This window comes from Phoenix dactylifera, chromosome 12 (genome assembly GCF_051530095.1).
Source record: "Phoenix dactylifera cultivar Ajwa chromosome 12, Ajwa_hap1_PhDact_Kaust_v1.1, whole genome shotgun sequence".
Lineage (NCBI taxonomy): Eukaryota > Viridiplantae > Streptophyta > Magnoliopsida > Arecales > Arecaceae > Phoenix > Phoenix dactylifera.
In genome coordinates this window covers 8,883,337-8,905,721 of record NC_143201.1, presented here as the reverse complement: position 1 = coordinate 8,905,721, position 22,385 = coordinate 8,883,337, and the positions used below count along the sequence as shown (strand labels likewise).

The following is a 22,385-nucleotide window of genomic DNA, read 5'->3' as shown; positions in this document are numbered from 1 at the left end:
AGTTCTTCTCCCTTCTTAGGAAGGGGTGTAGAGGTTACCTGTGATTGAACGTGATCGTGCGAATTAAGGAGTTACTATAAATGGCCCGAGATTTTGGGTTGGCTGGCGATCCGTTGAGATCGTGTGCATTTAAATGTTGACAGTCGTTGAGGCGGAGATCGTGGGATTTGATTCTGGATGAGGAGGTGGACTTGATTTTCGGTAGGATGGGGAGGTCTGCTTCTCCCTTTGACTGGATCTTTCTTAGACTTGAGGTCGATCGGGCTTAACTTAGCTGAGATCGAGGTTGTGAGTTTTGGGATCGTTGGTGCCGAGACCGAGTGTTCTGAGGTCGGGCTCTTTGAGGTCGGATGCTCCGAGATCGAGTGCTCGGAGAGTATGCTTGCTATCGCCATGTTTGTTATCACGTGCCGGCGATTTGACCACGTGCTTTGAGTGATCCATTTTTTTTCCAACACATGGTGTCTTTATGCCGCTACATGGGTGGCGACGATATTGGCCTAATGGATGTCATCGGATCGTTTGTTGTTGAAGTAGCTCTCGATCTTCAAAGAGGAGGGGCGGGCGGGGGAGGCGGAGAGGTAGCTGCCATAAGAGCATGAGGCGAAGGGAGAGGAGGAGAGAGCCGATAAAATTTTAGAAAAAACGGGTTGTTTCAGATTTTTAATAATTTTGGATGGCGGAGAGAGAAAAGGAGAGCAATATGTACTGCTCTTCAGCTAGGTTGATCTACTGTTGAGATGGGAATCTGATCAATCTAGTAATTTTTTTTTTTTCATATGTGGTCGGTTGCTATCCTGCAACGCCGGAACCGTGTCTTAAACTTTCAATTTTAATTTTTCATTCCTTCCCCGTCCATGAAACAATGTACATTAACTGCCCGGTCCCTCTTGCCAGAAAATTAGCCACGCGAGGCGAAAGGTCCGAGACGCTCCGTCCGAGACGCAAAGCGGGACAAAAGGGGCAGATCTCCGGTGGGGCGATACGGTATCTTTCTCCCATTAAAATCCAAATAAAGTAGGACGTGTTTCGGATCTCAAGGAGCGGATTCCCGTCTTTGTTCTGTGACTTGTCAGTGTTTGGTCCTGGGCTCTCACCCTTGAGTACACTCAGAACCAGAGAGGAGTGAGAGAGAGCAAGGGGAGACCATGGAAGTAGAGGCTATACTCGCTGCACTGATCCCTTCTTGGAGCTCCGTGAGTACAAAAAAATGCGGCTGGGAACCTCTTCTTCGCTTCATCTTCTTCACTGAAACCTCTCTGTTTGTGCTTCTTTTTTTCTTCTCTCCCAATGATTTGGTTCCCTAATAATGGAAATACTCGTAGGTCATTCTCCTGATCTTCTACTTGGGCTACCTGGCGGTAGCTGGATTTATTCTTCCCGGCAAGGTTGTCCCCGGAGCCATTCTGTCAGACGGCACAAGACTCCACTACCGGTGCAATGGTCTGCCATCTCTTTCCCTCACTTCTTTCTGATCTCTTGCTACTGTACTCTACGCCTTTCCGATCCTTCTTCTACTTCTCTGGATGTGCTTTTATCTGTTTGTTATTTGATGTCATCTGAACCGGAGCAAGTCTTTAGGTTATTCTTGATATTGAAATTTTTACTATTAGGGCTACTTATTTGAAGATTTTATGGTGGGATCTGTATCTGGAACCTACCAAGGAGGTGTGAGGGGAATTTGTCGTTAGATTGGAGCATTGGAACTGTAATGGTCAGCCTGAATGGAAAAGCATGGTCTTGTTGTCACTTGTCTTACAGATGTTTGTGAAATTGTCCAAAAGGGGTGGATGCGAGGGTTGTGGATGACAACAACGTAAATGGCGGGGCAAAAGAGGGTAAGAGCTTGAAGGAAAAGGAAAAGACAATTGATGGTAGCACTTCTGGTTAGGAATGGTGTGGCATCACAATAAGCACTGGGACATATCTGAAAGCATTCGTTAGAATGCATAATCAGTAGGTTAACGGGTTGGGAACCTACCCGTTAACCTGCTCCCAACCTCCCGACAGTTTCGGGAGGGTTTGTCGACCCTCGTGGCGGCGCTGTGGAAGGGAGGGGAGGTCGCAGCAGCTGCGGAACAGGGGACGGGGAGGAGTGATCGGTAACAGCGGCGGTGGGTGGCGGTTTCCGGCGGCGCGTCACAGTCGGGGTCCTCTCCGGATGAGGTACGCACGGACGTGAGGCGAGCCAGACTCGAGGTGACGAGCTTCCATGGGGCTGTGGCGATCCTCAGTGGCGAGCCGAAAACACGGGAGCAGGAGCAGCGGTGCTTCTCTCTTCGGATCCGACTGAAGGGCGGCGGAACTGTGGGACGGCGGGGTGGTGTTGGGTTCCTCGGAAGGCATTGCAGGTGGGTTGGACGGCGGAGCACTTGCAGCGGGTTTCCTTCTCCGCTGGATCATGACGCGAATGGGGGTTTGGGCCTCCTTTGTCGAGAGCCAGTTAGGGAGGTCCGGGAGGATCTCTCCTATTCTTAGGAACCACCGAGAAGGAAGAAGATGGTATCTTCGGCTTGGGAAACACCCATGTGAAGAAGGAACAGAACACCCATGTGAACACAAGGCGTTTTCAACTTGGAGAGAAAAAGAAACTTTTTAGACTCTCCCCCTTCACGTGAAGAGAGGGAAACAAAAACGAGAGAGAGAGAAAAGGGGGAGGAAGATGGTGGGGACGGAGATGGGCGTGGGCACAACCCAGAAGGCGGTGAAGATTCGGTGACTGGCGTAACAGCGTGAATCATAGGGCCGCAAGATCGAGGAGCTTTGGTGACGGAGGCAAAACTCTTGCTCTGATACCAAGCTGATGGCGGACCATTGCAGGGGAAAGAGAGGAGGAAGAAGAAGGGAAGGAGGAAGAAGAGGTTATAGAGACGCAGGAAGAAGAGGCTTTGGAGACGCAGGAAGAAAGAAGGGAAGAAGAGAAAGAGAGGAGGAAGAAGAGGAGGCTAGGGTTTTTTATTCATTCATTCAGTTCCATTCCTAATTTATGAGAGGGGTGGTCTTTATATAGGCCTTACATCAGGTCAAACATTTGACGACATACCAAAATTAGACCCTCAATTCGTTGACCAAGTCAACCAATTGATTATATACCAAAATCGATCCAATCACTCGACCCAATTATACGACTTAATAGCTAACCCAATGACTTGACTAAAACAGAAGTAAATGACTAAATCGACTCGATCAATAACAAAAGCAACTAACCAAATTGACTCGACCAATAATAAAAGCAACTAATTAACTCCATCATCTGAATGAGGGGCTCTGATGTCCCCATCAGGACCTCTAGTAGATGGCGATTCTTCCTCTCAAACACACCATTCTACTGTGGTGTACCGGTATAAGAAAATTGTTTTTCGACCCCTTTAGAGGCAATGAAATCAATGGACCCCTTTTGATATTCCCTTGCTTGATGAACATGAAAAATCTTGATTTTAACTTCAAACTAGGTTTCCACCATTTTATACAAACTATAAATAATGCTGGGAACTTCATCTCTATTTTTCATCAAATATACCCAAGGAGTCTGAGAAAGTAAACAAAGAGACTTGGTTTAGACAACTGAACTCCTTTACTAACTCAAACTGAACAGGAAAAGTAAACAAAGAGACTTGAAGGAAATGTATCCAAAGCTACGATGCCAAAGATGAACCTGACTTGACATTATTGATATGACCCAGATATGCTGTAGAGTTCCATCAATATCGAGAAAGTAAGGAGTAGGTCCGCTGTACCGACCATATCGATATACCGGTGGGCACCGGTACGGTACCGGTACCGTACCAAACCGGTACGGTACCGGTTCGGGCCAAAAGCCAAAAAAAATTGAGGTTGGTACGAGCCGGTCGGTACGGGCCGGTATCAGTTCGGTACGGGTCGGTATAGGTTAGTACGGGCCAGTACCGACCGGTACGGATTGCGAATAGTCAAAACCGAAAAATATAGCTGTACCGTACCGATTCCGTACGGTACCGGTACGTACCGGCCCGTACCGACCCGTATCGATCGGTACGGTAGACCATGCTAAGGACCATTAGGGTGCAGCCAATAGGTATTATTACCAACTAGACTATACCATGCATCGAAGGTGCTAGCAGATTCAGGGTGAAGATTGCAGCTAGCAAGTATTTGATTCGTGAGTGAGCGTGCAAGTGAATGGGATTCAAAAGTTTTTGGCAGATTTTCTTACAAATTTTTCATTAGGGACAACATAAAATTTTAGCCAAGTTTCGATATTTGTAATAGAATAATTCTAGTATGTTTTTTTATTGTCGATTTGAATATGTTTCTGCATTGGGTTTAATGCCCAAATTAGGGTTAGGGTATTATATCCTATAAATATGTGCATAATACATTGTAAGAGGCAACATTTGAGATATTAATAAAATTCTTTATCAGAGAATTTCTTTCATCCAGTGAAGGATTCTTCAATCCATTTTTTTTTTTCTATTTACATGTTGATCTTCAAAGCATAACCTTGTTGATCAAATCACCCCTTCTTTCTTTTCCGGTTGTGTCAGTTGGTATCAGAGCCTGAGTTTTTGATTTGATTTGGATGGCTCCGAAGAAGCGGACAGTGCAGGAGGATACAACGGGAGGAGCACAAGGAAGCAGATTGGTATTGGATGCTGTGAAGATCCGACGTCAACTTAAAGCCCTTACTTGATAGCTTCATGCAATTGAATGCCCTCATGCATGGAAGGGGTCGAGGAGGATGAGGACATGCTCAACCTTTCTATGAGATCGTACCAAGGGCATTGAAGGGGAGGCCAACCTTTGGTGGGAATCCAAGGTGATGGGAGCATGGCCTCAAAGTTGACCTACCTCAGTTCTCAGGGAGCTTGACCATGGAGGAGTTTCTGGATTGGCTTTATATGGTCAAGGAGATCCTTGAGTTTAAGGAGATTCCAAACGAACCAGACAATACCACTAGTGGCAACATGACTGCGAGCAGGGCGATTGCATGGTGATGCCAATTGAAAATCATGTAGGAGCGTAGCAGCAAAGCCAAAAGTCACTGATTGGGAAAAGATGAAGAAGATGCGCCATGAGTTCCTTATAACTATGTTCATACTCTATATCATAGATTACAAAATTTAAGACTAGGAAGCGACTCAGTTGATGATAATTCTGAAAAATTCTATGAATTTATTGCTTGGAATGATTTGGTTGAATTTTAAGAATAATTGGTTTCGAGATTTATTGGGGGTTTGCGCAAAAGCATTCAAGATGAATTGTTGCTAAGGGATTGTTGATCAGTATCAGAGATGCATCAATGTGCTCTGGTGATAGAAAAGAAACTGGTAAGTATCGATGCCGTAGGGCGCTAAAGCAACAGGTCGAATTTTTACAGGAGGTAATTCTGCTATTCCTAAGAGTATTGTAGCTTCAAATACAACTCAGAATCAAATTCTGCGGTCAATTCAAAATGCACAAGGTTGGACACGATGCTTCCAATGTGGAGAACTAGGCTACAGAGTTGCAGAAACAAGAAGCCAAAGGGGCACGAAGGGAAGCAATTATTGATTGTTGAAGATGAGGAAAAGGAAACTGCAAGTCATGAAGCGTTGCCTGTTTTGATGACTATAAGGATGAACTAGAGGAGATTGTGCATGAAGATGTCGAGGAATATCTGGTCGTACGACAGACTTACCTTGCACCACTGGATGAGTCAGGAGATGAATATTGCAGAATAATATCTTTCACACTATCCGCCCAGTTGGAGGAAAGGAATGCAAGACAGTTATTAATAGTGGTAGCTATGATAATTTGGTGTCGAAAGGGGCTGTTACCAAGTTATAAATGAACACAGAAAAGCATCCCCATCTGTATAAGCTAGCATGGTTGAAGAAAGGTAGCGGGGTTGTGGTGTCGAAGAGGTGTTTGGTATCATTCTCTATGGGCAGCAAGTATAAAGATTGAGCTTAGTGTGATGTTGTGGCAATGGATACCTATCATCATGTACTGGCATTCCTTGGGAGTATGACAGAGGTGTAATGCATGATGGAAGAAAGAATACTTACTCATTTGTCATGAATGAGATCAAAATTATGTTAGCAACATCGAAGGAAGTGATGCCTAAGCCACAACCCAGGAAGAGTAGTAGTTTTCTTTCTAAAGCACGATTGATAGGGGTTGCTTGAGAATCTGGCATGACCATAGTTTTGTGGGAAAGGTACCTGTGGAATCTAGTGAGATTCCAAAGATGACTCAACCTATTATTTTAGGAGTTTGCTCGTCTTTCCTGAGGAGTCACCATCTAGGTTACCCCCACTTCGAGATATCTAGCACAACATTGATTTGATTCTAGGAGCTAGTTTTCCAAATCAAGCCCACTATTAGATGAGCCCTATGGAGCATGCAGAGTTGTCCAGGCAAGTCTACGAGCTTCTAGAAAGAGGATATATTCAGGAGAGCATGAGTCCTTATGCAATTCCGCCCCTTCTAACTCCTAAGAACAATGGAACTTGGCGCATGCTTGTGGATAGTAGAGCCATAAACAATATAATGGCGAAGTATTGCTTTCTAATTTCGAGTTTAGATGATATGATAGGCTAACTGTCTAGAGCTAAGGTGCTTTCCAATGCCCGTTGAACCAGTATCGGAATTTGTACTAGTTGGTGCCTGGTACGAGTAGGGCGTGCCAGTCCGTGAATTGGCATGCCCAATTTTTTGAGTTTTCAAGAATATATAATTCGTAATCTTTTTTTTTGAAAATTTTCAATGATTTTAAGTCTAATTTGATATTTTTTGATTTTTTTTTATGTTTCTATCATTCCGATTTAACCTATATGATGCATCTTATTGCTTTAAAATGATACAAATCATAGAATGATTAGTGAGATGTTGCATTCTACAATGAACAACATAACATATTCTCAAATGAAGTAGTGACGTAAAAATTAAAAAATAATATAATCAATTACATATATTTAAAGTCCAACATATATACTGATATCTAAAATCGGATCGAGTGGTGATGCCCTAGTAGATATTCGGATTATCAGCATAGTTAGGAGGCACATCAGCCCACTCCTCTAATTAAGCGGCGTTGTAGTCTTGTACGTTCATCCCATAAGAAATACGTGCTGGGTTATAAGCATTCTCGAATTTTTCGCTGAAGCTCTGGCTTTAAGAGGTGCCCTCTGGCTGAAAATACGGTTGTGGAGGGGCCTATCTGAATATGCCAGCGGCAAAATTTGATATGTAAGATGTTTCAGGCTGCGTAGGATAGTAGCCACAGGAATATGTCTCAGATTCATTATATCCGTATCCGTATAGGTCATAGGCATGTATGTGGCTGCGGGTAATAGGATCCAGTATACGACTCGAAATCTGATACGTTTATAGATTCTACTCCATGTGCGAGGTCATTTACGATTGCATCGTGTCGTCCTGAATGACCTCGAGGAGCCCGTATTCTATATGCAATCATATCTTCGTGAGCTCTTCCAGATCGTGCATTAGGGTTTTTATCCTGTGTAGTATGCATAAATTGAGACTCACTAGTGAAGCAAAGACCACCCCGCGATTGTCTTATATACAATAATCTTCTGTACTCTACTCTTTCTGGCCGACAGATCCATGACCACAAAAACATTCATCGCTGCTGCTCCAGTCTTTGAATCTGAGTGTACTGACTTTTTCTCGACATTCTCCATTGGGGCTGCAGGTGACTTTTGTTTTTCTTTTTTGGTGTGCTGGGCAGTTGCCTTCTTATTGGATCTGTCTACTTGAGTCCAACTTTCTTCTGAATGCACTTCAACCTCAAGCTCAACCTTAACCTCAACCTCAGATTATAGTGAACATATACAAGATCGTTGAGACGCTCTTGTCAAACGATTCCTTTGCTTTCTGTGGATGAGGGCGAAGATGGATCAGTTGCGCTCACAACCACTCGAGGAGACTATCCCGAAGAGGATTTGGATAGCTAGCCTCTTAAGATTTTTCACGGACAACCTAAAATGGATCCACTATTCAATTGCAAAAAAATTAAAAAAATTAGATATAAGATAATACAATATTAGTAAACATCTAACGTCAGGTAAATGTCCTTCTGATATGTAACATACCTGAATTCATATTTTTCTTACTTACAAGAGCTGCTGAGACTCCAAAGCTATCGTTGCCCTCTCTAAATATTTTGGTCTATGAAAAAAAACTGTGTTGTACTATGTTTATAGTAGTAGATACTAGTTAACTTGCATATATTACTTAATTGAACTTATCTCTTCTAGACATAGGGGCACGACTTTTAGATCAGGCTCTATCTTATAAAGGACATTACACAGAGCGACTAAAAGTTTGTCATCCATATCGATTCCAGCCATGCTGTACGATAACTGAAGATTCAATGTGTAGATCGTCCATAGATCTACAATATATAAAAAATTAAGCCCAAATTGGAAATTTTGGCATGATCTTCTCTTATTTTGCAATTTGCGAACTATTTTTCCAACCCCAAAAAAACTTGAGGAAATGAGAGAATAGAGGAAGCACACCTGATTTAGGCTTGGATTTTTCTTCTGAGTTCCTGAATTGGCAATTTTTTTGATTATTTTGGAAAGAGAAGTGGCGAAGGGAGCATCCGCAAATTATTTGCTGTTGAGAAGGCCTTCTTGGGCCTTTCTAATAGCCAAGCATCAGGTGGATCCACAGTAACAACACGGTTCAGAACTGGATTGACTCGGTGCGAACTGGCCCAGTTCGCACCGAGTCTGCACCGAATCAACCGATTTCGGCTAGTTCGCATACTTACTGGCTAGTTTCGGTCGGTAAGGGATCGATTTAGTTGGCTTATGAAATCGGTTCCGGTCTCGTATCGGCATTGCTCGTATCGGGCGGTTCGACCTGGTTCGACAGACATTGCTGCTTTTCCAGCTAGTCTAAAGAGCGGGTATCATCAAATAAGGATAAGGTTAGGGGATGAGTGGAAAATAGCCTTCAAAACATGTGAGGGGTTATACGAATTGTTGGTGATATGAATTGAGGGGTTATGAATGAGGTAATAAAACCATGCATTGGAAGATTTGCGGTTGTTTGTTTTGATGGTGTACTTATATATAGTCGAAGTGCGAAGGAGTATAGGCAACACTTGCGTGAGATATTATATATATATATCGCAGGGAGAAGTTATATGTCACCATGAAGAAGTTCATCATTATGGCTGATTAAGTATTATTTTTGGGATATGTTATATCTGGAGATGGTATTAGTATGGACTAGTTCAAGGTGCAGGCTATTGTTGATTGGCCAGAACCTAGACTCTTTAGGAAGCATGGAGTTTCCATGGGTTGGCTTCGTTCTACCACAGATTCATTTTCAATTTCAGCACTATTATGCCTCCATATATAGATTGTTTGAAGAAGGCGGGTTAGTTTGAGTTCTCATTTGATGTTCAGATGAAGTTTCACAGAGATTAAGGTGAGGTTATTAGTAACTCTTGTATGGGTTTTGCCAAGGTTTGAGCAAGTCTTCGAAATGGATTGTGATGCCTCTAAGGTTGGTACTGGGGTAGTCTTGAACAAGGAGAAACCAATCACTTTAACTAGAAGTTGAGTGGGTCAAAGCTTACTATTCCACATACGATATCAAGTTTTATGCTGTGGTGCAGACACTAAGGCATTGGCTAGCAGTTCATTCTATTTTCTAACCATGAAACTCTGAAATATCTCTGCATCCAGGACAAGCTTAGTTTACATCATGCTAAGTGGTCAGTTATCTGCATGAATTTATGTTCATACTTTGCCACAAATCAGGTACATAGAACCTGGTAGTTGAAGCTTTGAGCTGTCGTACATGTTTACTTATTACCATGCGTGCTACTATAGGAGGTTTTGATATTTTTAGAGATATGTTGGCTATTGATCCATACTTTGCTAGTGTTCTTAATAAGGTACAAGCTCAACAGCATGATGACTTTCAATTGCAAGATGGCTTCTTATTTAATAGGACTCGTGTATGTATTTTGGATTGTTCATTGAGGCATAAAATCCTACAAGAGCTACATGGAGAGGGTGACTTTGGGCGAGACAAAATATATCTTGTATCTATGCAATATCATTGGGCCAAGCTAAGGAGGGATGCTGAGCGATATGTCGAGCAATGGCATTTGTGTCAGGTGTCTAAGGGACAATAGTGAATGCAGGAATGTACATGCTATTGCCAATGCTAGACGCACCATGGACACATTAGTATGGACTTCGTATTGGGGCTCCCGAGGACTCAGTATGGCTTTGACTCTGTCTGTGTCGTTTTTCCAAGATGGCTCATTTCATCACATGTAAGAAGATAATGGATGCATTTTATTGCAGGACTATTTTTTTCGAGAGATGGTATGGCTACATGGAGTTTCAATTTCAATCACCTTAGATCGGGACCCAAAGTTCGTGTCATATTTTTCACGGAGCTTATGGCGGAGATTGGGAATGACTCTTTCATTAAGCACACAGATGGACATTCTAAAAATATTTCAATTATTTAAATTTCCATTCTGCGACTGCTCTGCTTCCGAAAAGAAAAAGGAGACTTATAAAGACTTGGCCTTAGTTTTTCCAACTAAAGTCTGATAGGAGAATGGCATGCAATGCACATTCTTTTCGATACTTTCACATTTGCGGTAGACTGAACACCCACCCAATTTCGAATGGAAAAGACAACTTCTACGTGGATTATATTTGAATCGAGTCTACACTCCTGATTGTCTAATGCTTTGAGTAGAGTATTTGCAAATGCGGTTCCTGTCTCTGTTGTGGCTATGATTGAGGAGTTTTCATCGGTTGGTTCATGAAATTCGTCAAATAGCCATAGGTCGTATTTGTGGTCCGCTCCTGTGAAGTCATTCCTTCTAGAGCTTATGTAGTATATTCTTAACAGAGAAAAGAAATACGAAAGATTTTCTAAGAAAGTGACATCCATATACACAAATCTTTTATTTGTTTTGGGTGATAAAGCCTGCTAGAATATCCAACAAAGACACATTTGAAAGACTTATAATCAAGTTTGTTTCTAAGAGGACTCAAGTCATGAACAAAGCTAACACAACCAAAAACACGAGGACCAGACAAAATCCATATTTTTAGTAAAAACTCCTGCTTTCCCTTCTGGTTGCATAAGTCGGAAACACGCTCCTTCAATTAATAAGTCACTGCATCAGAAGAAAATAGTGAATTGTTTGTATCGGAAGCATCTCTGGAATCAAAGCTGGGCACTCACTTAGATGGAGGAAATGAAATAGGAGTTTTCCGCGGACGATTATTTATAAATTATGTTTTGATTTTTCCAATTACCTTAACGAGGGAGTTGGACTTCAGCCAAGCCAGCCCTTCTTATGAAGTAGCTATGGGCAGACTGAGGTAATGAACAGAAATTTGGGCAACATATTGCGAAGTTTGATTGGTAAGAATCCGAGATAGTGGGATTGGATGCTTAGTAGAGTTTGCATTGAATAGATCCAACTAAATCGACATGTTTCAACCCTTTTCAAATTATATATGGTTGGGACCCATGATGTGCATTGGACTTGGCACCAATCCCACAACCCGGTCGAACTAGCATGTAGGCTAAAAATATGGTGCAAAAGCTTCAAGATATATATATGTGTAGATGCGTGAGAAGATTGAAGAATTAAATCGGCATTATGAGGAGCATGTGGACGAGCAGAGGCATAGGGTGATATTCGAGATTGGTGACTATGTGCTATCATCACTAGGAACCACCTACCAGTTGGAGAATAGGGAAAACATGCTATTTGTAAGATTGGACCTTGTGAGATTATGGTGAAGATCAGTGATAAGGCCTACCGCATGAAGCTACTGTGTCATATTTGCACTTATGATGTCTTCAATGTTAAGCACCTCGTGCCATGCCATGGTGATACATCTAATGAAGAATTGAAGTCGTGGGCGAATTCTCTCCAAGTCGGAGAGGATGATGCAGCATAGGGTGCAGTCAACAGGTACTATAACCAACTAAACTATGCCAAGTATTGAAGAAGCCAACATATTTGCAAGCGAAGACTGTAGTAAGCAAATATTTGATTTATTTCTATCCTATGAGCGAGCGTGCAGACAAACAAGATTCAGAGGTTTTTGACAGATTTTCTTATAAATGTTTCATTGTGGACAATGTAAAATTTTAGCCAGGTTTCCACATTTGTAATAGAATAATTCTAATATGTTTTCTTGTTATCGAGTCCTATTTCGATTATGATTCTATATTGGGTTTAATGTCCGAATTAGGATTAGGGTATCATGTTTTATAAATATACATATAATATATTGTAAGAGGCAACCTTTGAGATATTAATACAATTGTTCTTGAGAGAAGTGAAAGATTCTTCAATCTAGTTTTCTTCTATTTGCGTGTTGATCTTCAAAGCATAACTTTGTTGATCAAATCACCCCTTCTTTCTTTTCCTGCCGCGTCACCATCTAATCTCAAATTGAGGCTTTAAGAGTCTAAACTGCTAATTGCTGTGACATATATTTGATAATCTGATCCCGAGAATCAACAAAAGCACTCTGATTTGATGAATCTGTACCTACTTGCTCCCCCTCAATAGAGCAACATTTGCGCTTGGATGCTTTAGATTCTTGAGTCTCAAGTGAGGATTTAAATCCCAACACATCTCCATGGTGTGCATTCTCTTTCTATAATGACTGCATTAGCTTTTAGCTTTTCTTTCTCTGCATCATTTTCCTTAGGACAGCCTTGTTTGTTGCTAGAGTTCCCTCGTTTTGCACCTTGAGAATCCTCAAGTGATGTCGATCGTTCAACAGATGCAAGACTCATAGCTTTTGACATTCTACTTGCTTCACTTCTCACATAATCGACCATATGTTTTGCATGAAATAAACAAAAGAGTTCTGAAACAGGATAAAACCTGGTTTTGAATCCTATTTTGGTTTCATTTTTGTACCAGTTTCTACTGGGAGAAACTCTCCAACCATGATGAGAATGAAAGAAGGTTTTTTCTGGTGTTTATGTTGGTTTAAGTAGTATAATAAATATTTTGCCATAATTATAAAAATTATAAATTCTGAAAGACATAGTTTGGAGGCCATCAAAGTCAACTACTTTAACAAACGTCTTTCATACATGCATGTGTTACTCTGTTAATCTTGTAAGTCAATGTATTGTTGGTTCTAAACTTGGGCTCATGAATTGTTGGCTCATTTTCAGGTCTGGTATCATTATTGATGCTGCTGGCACTCCTGGGGACTGGAGTTTACATGAAATGGATATCTTCTACGGTATGCCTCTGCTCTTCCTATTACTCCTTAGATGATCCTGTTTCTCTCAATTTTAAGTTAGACACCTCAAATTGCATGGTGCTTGGCTCTTTTAGAGACATGTTATCTATCATTGCTTTTTATCTCTAGATGCTCTTAGTTTCATAAATACCTTTAATGCTCACATTGTTTGAGAGAATAATGGCCATATAGTTATCTAGTGACAGGTAGATCATTATGTTGGACTACAGTAGATCATCATTCATGTATCTTTTGTAGTAGCTCTCTATCTTCTACAAAAAGCAAGAGAGAAGACATTCTCTGACTCTAGTGGCTATTAGTGGCACACATGACAGTTGGGTTATTATCATCATCACCTTTTCTTTGGATGGGGTTCATTTTGGGTTTTCCCAAACTTCAACATGGCAACCAGTGTTTATGCACCACCAATTTCATTTGACGATTGAAATCGATACACTAGGATAGATTGTCAAGCGGTCTGCTTCAACCACATTACTGATAATGTTTTACTTGCACAACACTAGTCTTTTAATCAGTGTCACGTCTTGAACCCAAAGCGTAACAGACGCTACATACCTGCATGGCGGACCATACAAGCATGTAAGGCTACAGATCATATCATAATCTCAAAGCAATAATAATTCTTCGATTCTTTGAAAATTAATTTAATCATGATCTAAAATAAATCACTCTCATAATCAATTACTTCAAAATGACATAAGTCAAAAGTATTCAAATCATATAAGATGTTCTAACTAAACTAGTCTAAATTAGAACTCCAATAACTGCGAGTATCTTTAGAAGATCTAGCACACTCCCCAGAGTCTCAAGCAATTATGATTTAGGATATGAAAAATAGAGAAAGAAAGAATAATGAGCTACACTAGTCCGATAAGCAACATAACACCAAAAAGTGAGGTCTAAGCATGCTAAATAAATAAATAATTAAAGAGCATGATATTGACTAGGAATACATCAATTTTTGAATAATACATATATCTCTTTTAAAATTTATTATTATTATTATTTTTAAACTGATACTAGAGACCTATATCACACTGTGACCATGTTACCTAGTGACATGGGTCAGATGCAGAATGCACAAAGTGCTAGATACCACTATTTTAATTATTGGTGGCTCGATGTCAAAATTAGTTTCTCAAATTACAAGTCAACAGAGTCAATGAATAATCTTCATTGGTGGGGCCAGATCATAGCTGTGTTGAGAATATATGCATATAAAATAAATTTCATAATTTGTTCAGTCATATTTTCAAATTTCATAACATAACACAATATATTTTAAAATAATTACTATTGTAACAATAATATGCCTGACCTATTTAACCAGGTATAAAATAGATATTATAATCGAATTTAATAAACTAATTATCACTTTACCAAATTCGGAAAACACACTTTGAAGTTTGAAGCATTAGGTTACTTCATCATGCTTCAAAATCCTCCTTCAATTAGACGGGTCAGGTTCACTTATTTTAATATCATTAAAATATAATTAATTTTATCATTATTCTAGAAGCCAAGCAAAGTTAAAAATTAAGATACTATTGCAGATACGACCTTATGCCCAAATCAGGGTGAAAAAAAGGCAAGGTCGGCCAGATGGCGGTAGCGGACTGCATTGATCGATCTAAACAAGGTGAACTCAACCGGTCAAGATCAGACTTGATTTAAGTAACTTAACGAAGATTAGCAGTGATCGAATTCTAAACAGATAAGACAAGGGCTGAGATAATAGTCCAGCCTACCGCTCTTGTACTGGAGTGGTTTAAGGCCTCCACCCGGGGGTCTACTTGGTTCCGACTTCCGAGCAAAGGAAGACAGAATCTTAAATCAGGATCCCTGGGTGTGCGTAGAGAGAGAAACAGGGAGACTAGAGAGAGACGAGAAGGAGGAGAAGAGAGAGAGCCACGACCAGGTGGCCATCAGCTGAATAACCGGCAACAAGGGACAACCTATGGCTAGTGGTGGACAATCAGCGACAGAGCCCGACCGGCAAGAATCGAAGGAAAAAAGCCCGGAAAATAGGGGAAATGGACTCGGTTGATTTTCGATTGATCTACCGGTGGAATCTGGCCGGAAAAGGTTCCTGTCTAGAGGAAGAGAGGGGAAGAAAGATCAAGGCTTACCTCGTGCTCGTCGGATTTCCGACGAGCACAATGCTAGGAATCGGCGAAGTAGAAGAAAGGGGAAGAAAGCGAAGAAAAATTGCGACGGCTATGAGATTTATTGGTGAAGAAGATTGGGGGGGGGGGGGGGTAGGGAGATGGCTTATATAGGAGTGGAGGCTAGGCTTATCCTAGCCTCCGATGAAGTTTGTGGTGGAGGACTCTTCCTCCTCCGCCGCATTCTACCAGGGCTTTGCCCTATTTTCAATTCCAGATGGGCCTTTGGGCCCTCATTTGGTGTTGGGTCGGGGCAACAAGCAGGCCCAACGAGGTTGAGCCTCACAATCGGCTCATGAGTTCTTTCCTTAGGTCCAACGCTATTGCTTCCTACAAGAATTGATCAAGTAAAATTTGGGTCTGTTCTTTGGATATAGAAATCTAAATTTTATGTTTTCATCATATCTCATTTTTGTCTGTTAGTTCTACTTGAGGCAAGTCAATAAGCTTATTTATTGGACATGGCACCTCATCATCAGATTATCGTATCTACACCAGCAGTTACTCCTTAACCCTCAATTTTTCTAGTTAATTATATTTGAAAAGGTATGCATCTTAGTCTGTGCATAACAAATTATCACATTACTTGCCTATTTCAGTAGCAAAATTGACACAGGGCCACTCAGAGATAGCCTGCAAAGCAATGGTGGACCTTAAAAGTGCTAGAGTAGAAGAGAAACATTATCATTAATTCACGTTGCTCCCTTGTCACAGAAAATAGGTTGGCAAGAGAGAGGGATCTGCCCATTAAAGTAGTTCAGAAAATTTCTATTTTAAAACTTATAGAGGCAGTGCTACCAGGTAAAGGTCTCTGGATTTTCAGGTCACTTGGAGTTTTTTGTCAATGAAAGATGTAAATAGTCAGACTGCAGAAATGGTGCAAATGCAATAAAAATGGAAGGAAGGAAAGAAAGAAAGAAAGAGAGAAAGCAAAGGAGTGCATAAATCTACTGCAGTTTAATAGAGAGACAAAAAGAAAAATAAAGGCATAACATCAATTAGGAGAGAAAAGAAATTCTAATGGAAGAAGAATGAAGAAAAACAGAGCACTAAGTAGGGACAGGAAGTGGCCGAACCTGGCCTAGGAAAAATCTTTCCATTCAGTCAAACAATTCACATTCATTGCTTTGTTAGTGGAAGGCCATAAAAACTCGATATAGCAATTTTTGGACACGTTTTATCAGTAATCTAGGACTCTTAATAACTAAGTAATAAATCTCCAAGATAAGAATCCCAAATCTTTTTCTAAATATAAAATCTGGATTCCCATGGGACCCCATATAACAAAATATTTTAGGACTTGTAAATCCAATGTATACCCTATAAAGCATAGGTTTGGTTATGGGATATGAACATGACACAATATTGTATACTTTGATATGGCAAATCATGAAAAAAATAGGATATGATTTTGCTAGGATATGAAAATAATTTTTTTTTTTTACTTGTGTATGTGAAAAAGCATCCATAAAGCATAATGGGTTATCACATTTATGTAGTCCAGTCTTTGTATAACAACATTCTACATCTACAAACTCATTTTAGTCATCATGCAAGTTCATAGCCCGTAATCATACTCCATATAATAATATCGACATGGCAAACATTCAAATAATTTTCCATCATTAAAAGATCAACATTCATCCAAAAATATAGAGCTCTGCCCTTCATGCCAAAGGCATTAAGTATCCCTGGCTTATATCCAAAGTCCTTTTGTTTTTCTTTTCTTAAGGACTATCCAAAAATATATCCTAGTTGTATCTGACAATTATCAGCATATGATACTGATGCAGGAGCATCCCCCTTAATTCCATTAGGCGTGGAGTCTTGATCCTAGCCCTTTGGGCATGAGGGATTTGGTTGAGTCATGAGAGTGAAATTGAGTCCAAGTGTGGTGAGATTGAGTCCTTGTAATAAGTGAAATTAGTTCACAATTGATTAGAGTCTTCAACGCTTAATTAGGCTGATTCCCAAGCGTTGAAAGGGTCTTAGATTGTGTGGGATTGCTCCATGTGTCCCACGGAAGAAGTTCTAGTGGTATTAGGAGAAGAACCATGCGGCAAGGGGGACTAATCCTAGTTGGGCTAGGAATTGGTATGCGGTTGGAGTTACCCTTTTAAACTCCAACCCGCACACAATCTAGAAGTGACACTTGTCCAACCCTTAGTTGGCACATAGTTTAGGATGTTTATGTTTAGATTTAAAGATTTAGTCAAGTCCTTATTAGGTTAGGAGTCTCTAAAATTCTGTTTGCTAGAGTTCATCTTTTGCCAACCTTTTCCTATAAAAGGAGAGGTATGATGAATCAATAAAGCACGAAATTTTTGAGAAATCTCTGAGTATTCAAGTGTTCTTCAGGGGGGAGAGAATCCTCTACGTGCTTGGTGAGACTCCAAGTAAAATTGGAGAAGAAGGTGAGACTCTTTCTTCTCAATGGGTTGGATCTTTTGGAGGTGAGACTCTTCCATTAGTCCAATAGTTATCCTTTTTATTTCTACTTTAATTTTCTTGTTCTCTGTAGCTTTCATCAACATCAGATCCTATTCCATTCATCTATACCATCTATATAATTTTTAGACTTTAATTTCCACCCCAAAATCCAAACAATTCAGCCGCATGATCAATTCAGCCTTTTTCTTTCTAGTCGCTGCCACCCAATTGAATCCATCCAATCCAACCTCAAATCCCCTTACTTCAATCCCATAAGTTACCATCCTTTTCATCAGAACCCTAGCTGCCATCCTTTGAGAAAAGAAAAAAAAAAGAGAGAGAAACACCATCATCTAAGGTTCAAGATCCTTTGCCACATTCGGGCTGCGCCAGTTTGATATCAGAGCGAAGATCACCATGAGCACTTGCAATGGACACCCCTATAATATGAAGAGAACTTACTGAGGCCGTGTATGAACTCACCCAGCAAGTGGCTACCTTGAATCAGAAGGTGGACACCGTTTGGGATCGCCTGTTCTCCGAGCAAAATCATGAAGGAGACGGCCCGGACGTTGCTGAACCTGCAGAAAATTCAGACGCGCTGTTTGATGGAGAGCCCGACGTTGAGGCCTTCTCCCCTAGGGGTCTTCCACCCCAACGACACCCTAGAGGACATCGAGCCCCTCTTTTCGCATGGAGATTAATTTTGGGAACCCCTATGTGTAGCAAAGGGCAAACCCTGCAAAATGTTACAAGTGTGGCGGTAGAGGCCACTTCGCCGTTGTTTGCCCTACCAGAGACCAATGTTTCGCGTTGGTTTGTGAGGAGGACGAAATTATGGAGTCCTCTGAAGCCCAACCTCCTTCTTAGCCTGCTGATGAACAAGGAAATGAGGGAGACAACGAACATGAGAAAGAAAACCCTGCGGTGGAGTTAGAAGCATCCGAACTTTCCATGTGCATTGTACGATGCATCCTTACGGGCTGTAAGCAAGAGAAGAACGTGGAGGAAGATTGGAGGTGCACCAACATCTTCCACACTCGCGTGGAGCATGCCAACAAGTCCCTCAATCTGATCATTGATAGTGGAAGTTGCATGAACATCGTCTCCAACGATGTGCTGAAGAAGCTGAAATTGAAACCAGTATCACATCTGAAACCATACCGGGTAAGTTGGATTGAAGATTCCTCTATTCCAGTAAAACATAGATGTCTGATCAGCTTCTTCCTTGGAGAAGATTTTCGAGATGAAGTATGGTGCGACGTTCTTCCAATGAAGGCGTGCCATCTTCTTCTTAGAAGGCCGTGGCTGTACGATCGTAGTGTTATGTATGATGGACGGACCCATTGTTATTCATTGTTTGTTGGCCATAAGAAAATTGTATTAAAACCTCTGAGGATTGATGGTTTCACCTCTGGAAATCTGATAATCCAAAGGGTTTTAACTTTTAAACATGAGGAAGTTTGAAGCGTGTAGCCAAGAATCGGGCATCATGTATGCATTAGTGTCTAGGGATGTTGAGTCCAAATTTTAAAAAGTTGTGCCTGTTGATTTCAAGACCATCCTAGATGAGTTTTCTGATGTGACCCCTGAGGAACTCCCCAAGGAGCTTCCTCCAATGAGGGATATCCAGCACGCCATCGACTTGGTGCCCGGATCAAGCTTGCCAAATCTCCCTGCATACCGGCTGAATGCAAGAGAGCATGTTGAACTTCAGTGCCAAGTCCAGGAGCCGCTAGACATGGGATTCATCTGAGAGAGCCTCAGCCCATGTGCTGTCTCGGCTCTACTTACTCCCAAGAAGGATGGTTCATGGAGGATGTGCGTGGACAGCAGGGTAATCAACAAGATTATAGTGAAGTACCTTTTTCGATCCCGCAGCTTGACGACATGCTGGATTTGTTGCATGGAGCCATCATCTTTTCGAAGTTGGACCTTCTAAGCGGCTACCACCTGATCAGAATCAGATATGGGGATGAGTGAAAAACAGCGTTCAAGACCAAGGATGGACTCTTCGAATGGATGGTTATGCCCTTTGGTCTCTCTAATGCGCCAAGCACCTTCATGCGAGTCATGAATCAAGTGCGGTAATTGTACATTGGGTGCTTTGTAGTTGTTTATTTTGATGATATTATTGATTTTCAGTCGCAGCCGTGTGGAACACCAGCAACATCTTCGCCAAGTGCTTCATACCCTCAGATCAGAAAAGCTTTGTCAACTTGAAAAAGTGCTTCTTTGTTGAACCGCAAGTTTTCTTCCTCAGTTAGGCGTGGAGTCTTGATCCTAGCCCTTTGGGCGTGAGGGATTTGGTTGAGTCATGAGAGTGAAATTGAGTCCAAGTGTGGTGAGATTGAGTCCTTGTAATAAGTGAAATTAGTTCACAATTGATTAGGGTCTTCAACGCTTAATTAGGCTGATTCCCAAGCGTTGAAAGGGTTTTAGATTGTGTGGGATTGCTTCATGTGTCCCACGAAAGAAGTCCTAGTGGTAGTAGGAGAAGAACCATGTGGCAAGGGGGACTAATCCTAGTTGGACTAGGAATTGCTATGCGGTTGGAGTTATCCTTTTAAACTCTAACCCGCACACAATATAGTGGTGACACTTGTCCAACCCTTAGTTGGCACGTGGTTTAGGATGTTTATCTTCAGATTTAAAGATTTAGTCAAGTCCTTATTAGGTTAGGAGTTCCTAAAATTCTGTTTATCTTTTGCCAACCTTTTCATATAAAAGGAGAGGTATGATGAATCAATAAAGCACGAAATTTTTGAGAAATTCCTGAGTATTCAAGTGTTCTTCAGTGGGGAGAGAATCCTCTACGTGCTTGGTGAGACTCCAAGTAAAATTGGAGAAGAAGGTGAGACTCCTTCCTCTCAGCGGGTTGGATCTTTTGGAGGTGAGACTCTTTCATTAGTCCAATAGTTATTCTTTTTATTTCTACTTTAATTTTCTTGTTCTCTGTAGTTTTCATCAACACTAGATCCTATTCCATTCACGATACCATCTACATAATTTAGACTTTAGTTTCCACCCCAAAATCCAAACAATTCAGCCGCACAATCAATTCAGCCTTTTCCTTTCTAGCCGCTGCCACCCAATTGAATCTATTCAATCCAACCTCAAATCCCCTTACTTCAATCCCACAAGTTACCATCCTTTTCATCAGAACCCTAGCTGCCATCATTTGAGAAAAGAAAAAAAAAAAGAGAGAAACACCATCATCTAAGGTTGAAGATCTTTTGCCACATCCGGCTGCGCCAGATACATATTGCACACAAACATGGCATGCAGTTTGAAATTTCTATGCTTTCTACTATAAATTAGAACTTCTACATGCCAGCCACTTAAACTAGGGCTTTAGGCAACCACTAAATAGTACCAAATAAAAGATCCAAAAATAATACAGCTAGCCTGAATCCAGCTATATCATGTTATGTTGCCAATCAAAGTCTTGCTATTTAGCTAAGACATCTCCAATTTCATATAAGTCCACTCATACAGAGTTCAAAAGTATTTTCCATACACTCATTTACCGTGTCTTGTCCTTGTTGAAGCTAGTGACACTTGATGAACAAGCTTGGATGGCAATCCATCTAGATAAATCATCTTTTCAATCAACGTTTGCTATGCTAGTACTGGGCCCTGGACCAGTTGCCCGGCAGAACGAGTCGATACGACCCTGTGCCGTGCCATGCCGTGTCATGCCGGCCCTATCCAACACAGTATAAGAGATAGGAGAGAGGGAGAACAGGAGAGAGAAAAAAAGAGAAGGGGGAGGACGAAAGAGGCCGACAGAGAGCCAGCGGAGGGCCGGAGAGTTGCCGGGCGGAGGAGGCGGAGGCCGAGGAGCCGCAGAGGAGGGGCTTCGCCTCAGGCCCGTTGTTTTCTTCGAAATAGGGTCCCAGAGGGGGCTTCTTTTATTTTTGCGAATTTTAAGTGAAAGTCGACAAACCCATTGTCGACTTCACCGTTTTTTTTAAAAAAATAATGGGTTTCTTGACTTTCACCTAAAATTTGCAAAAATAAAAGGGGCCCCCTCCGGGCCCCTGTTTTGAACGAAACAGGGGACCGGATGTGGAGCCCCTTCTCTACGACTCTCTGACCTCTGCCTCCTCCGCGTAGTGGCTCCTCGGCCGGCCTCTCTCTTCCTTCCTTTTCCTCTCCCTTTCTCCCCCCTCTCTCTCTTTTCCTCGTCTTCCTTCTCCCCCTCTGTCGCTGGTCTTGGTTTCGTTGCTGGAACCGTCCCAGTTCGCCGCCAGAACCATCCCGGTCCGCCGCCAGTATGGCTTGGGATGCCCCAAATCAGGCGGTTTGGGAGAGTTTCTCCAACCATGCTTTCAATAGTATCCTTTGTGACTTATCTCCTCTGCCGCTTCTTCTATTCGCTTCTTGGACCCTGTTCCACCACATATCAGCAGCCCCTTTTAATTTTTCTCTTGCATACTGCACCTTCTACTCTTCAGTTAATTAATGCCAAGAAAAGAAATTATCCATTCTTGATAGCTAATCTAAAAGT

At 41.5% G+C, this 22,385-nt stretch overlaps 1 protein-coding gene across 3 annotated transcripts in view; it reads left to right on the top strand.

The window, feature by feature from the left end:
- The first annotated feature begins 558 nt into the window (after positions 1-558).
- Positions 559-22,385, top strand: part of FK (Ergosterol biosynthesis ERG4/ERG24 family) — a 42,265-nt gene continuing 20,438 nt past the window's right edge. Inside the window, exons 1-4 of one of the 3 annotated variants that reach the window (XM_008778344.6) lie at positions 559-987; positions 1,077-1,196; positions 1,326-1,443; positions 13,186-13,256. In XM_008778344.6, coding sequence (XP_008776566.4) covers positions 1,149-1,196; positions 1,326-1,443; positions 13,186-13,256 — 237 coding nt within the window. In that variant the 5' untranslated portion in view covers positions 559-987; positions 1,077-1,148. Of the gene's footprint in view, positions 988-1,076; positions 1,197-1,325; positions 1,444-9,885; positions 10,231-10,316; positions 13,257-22,385 lie in introns of those variants that run through there. The other 2 variants (XM_008778345.6, XM_088708248.2) reach the window with 2 other exon arrangements.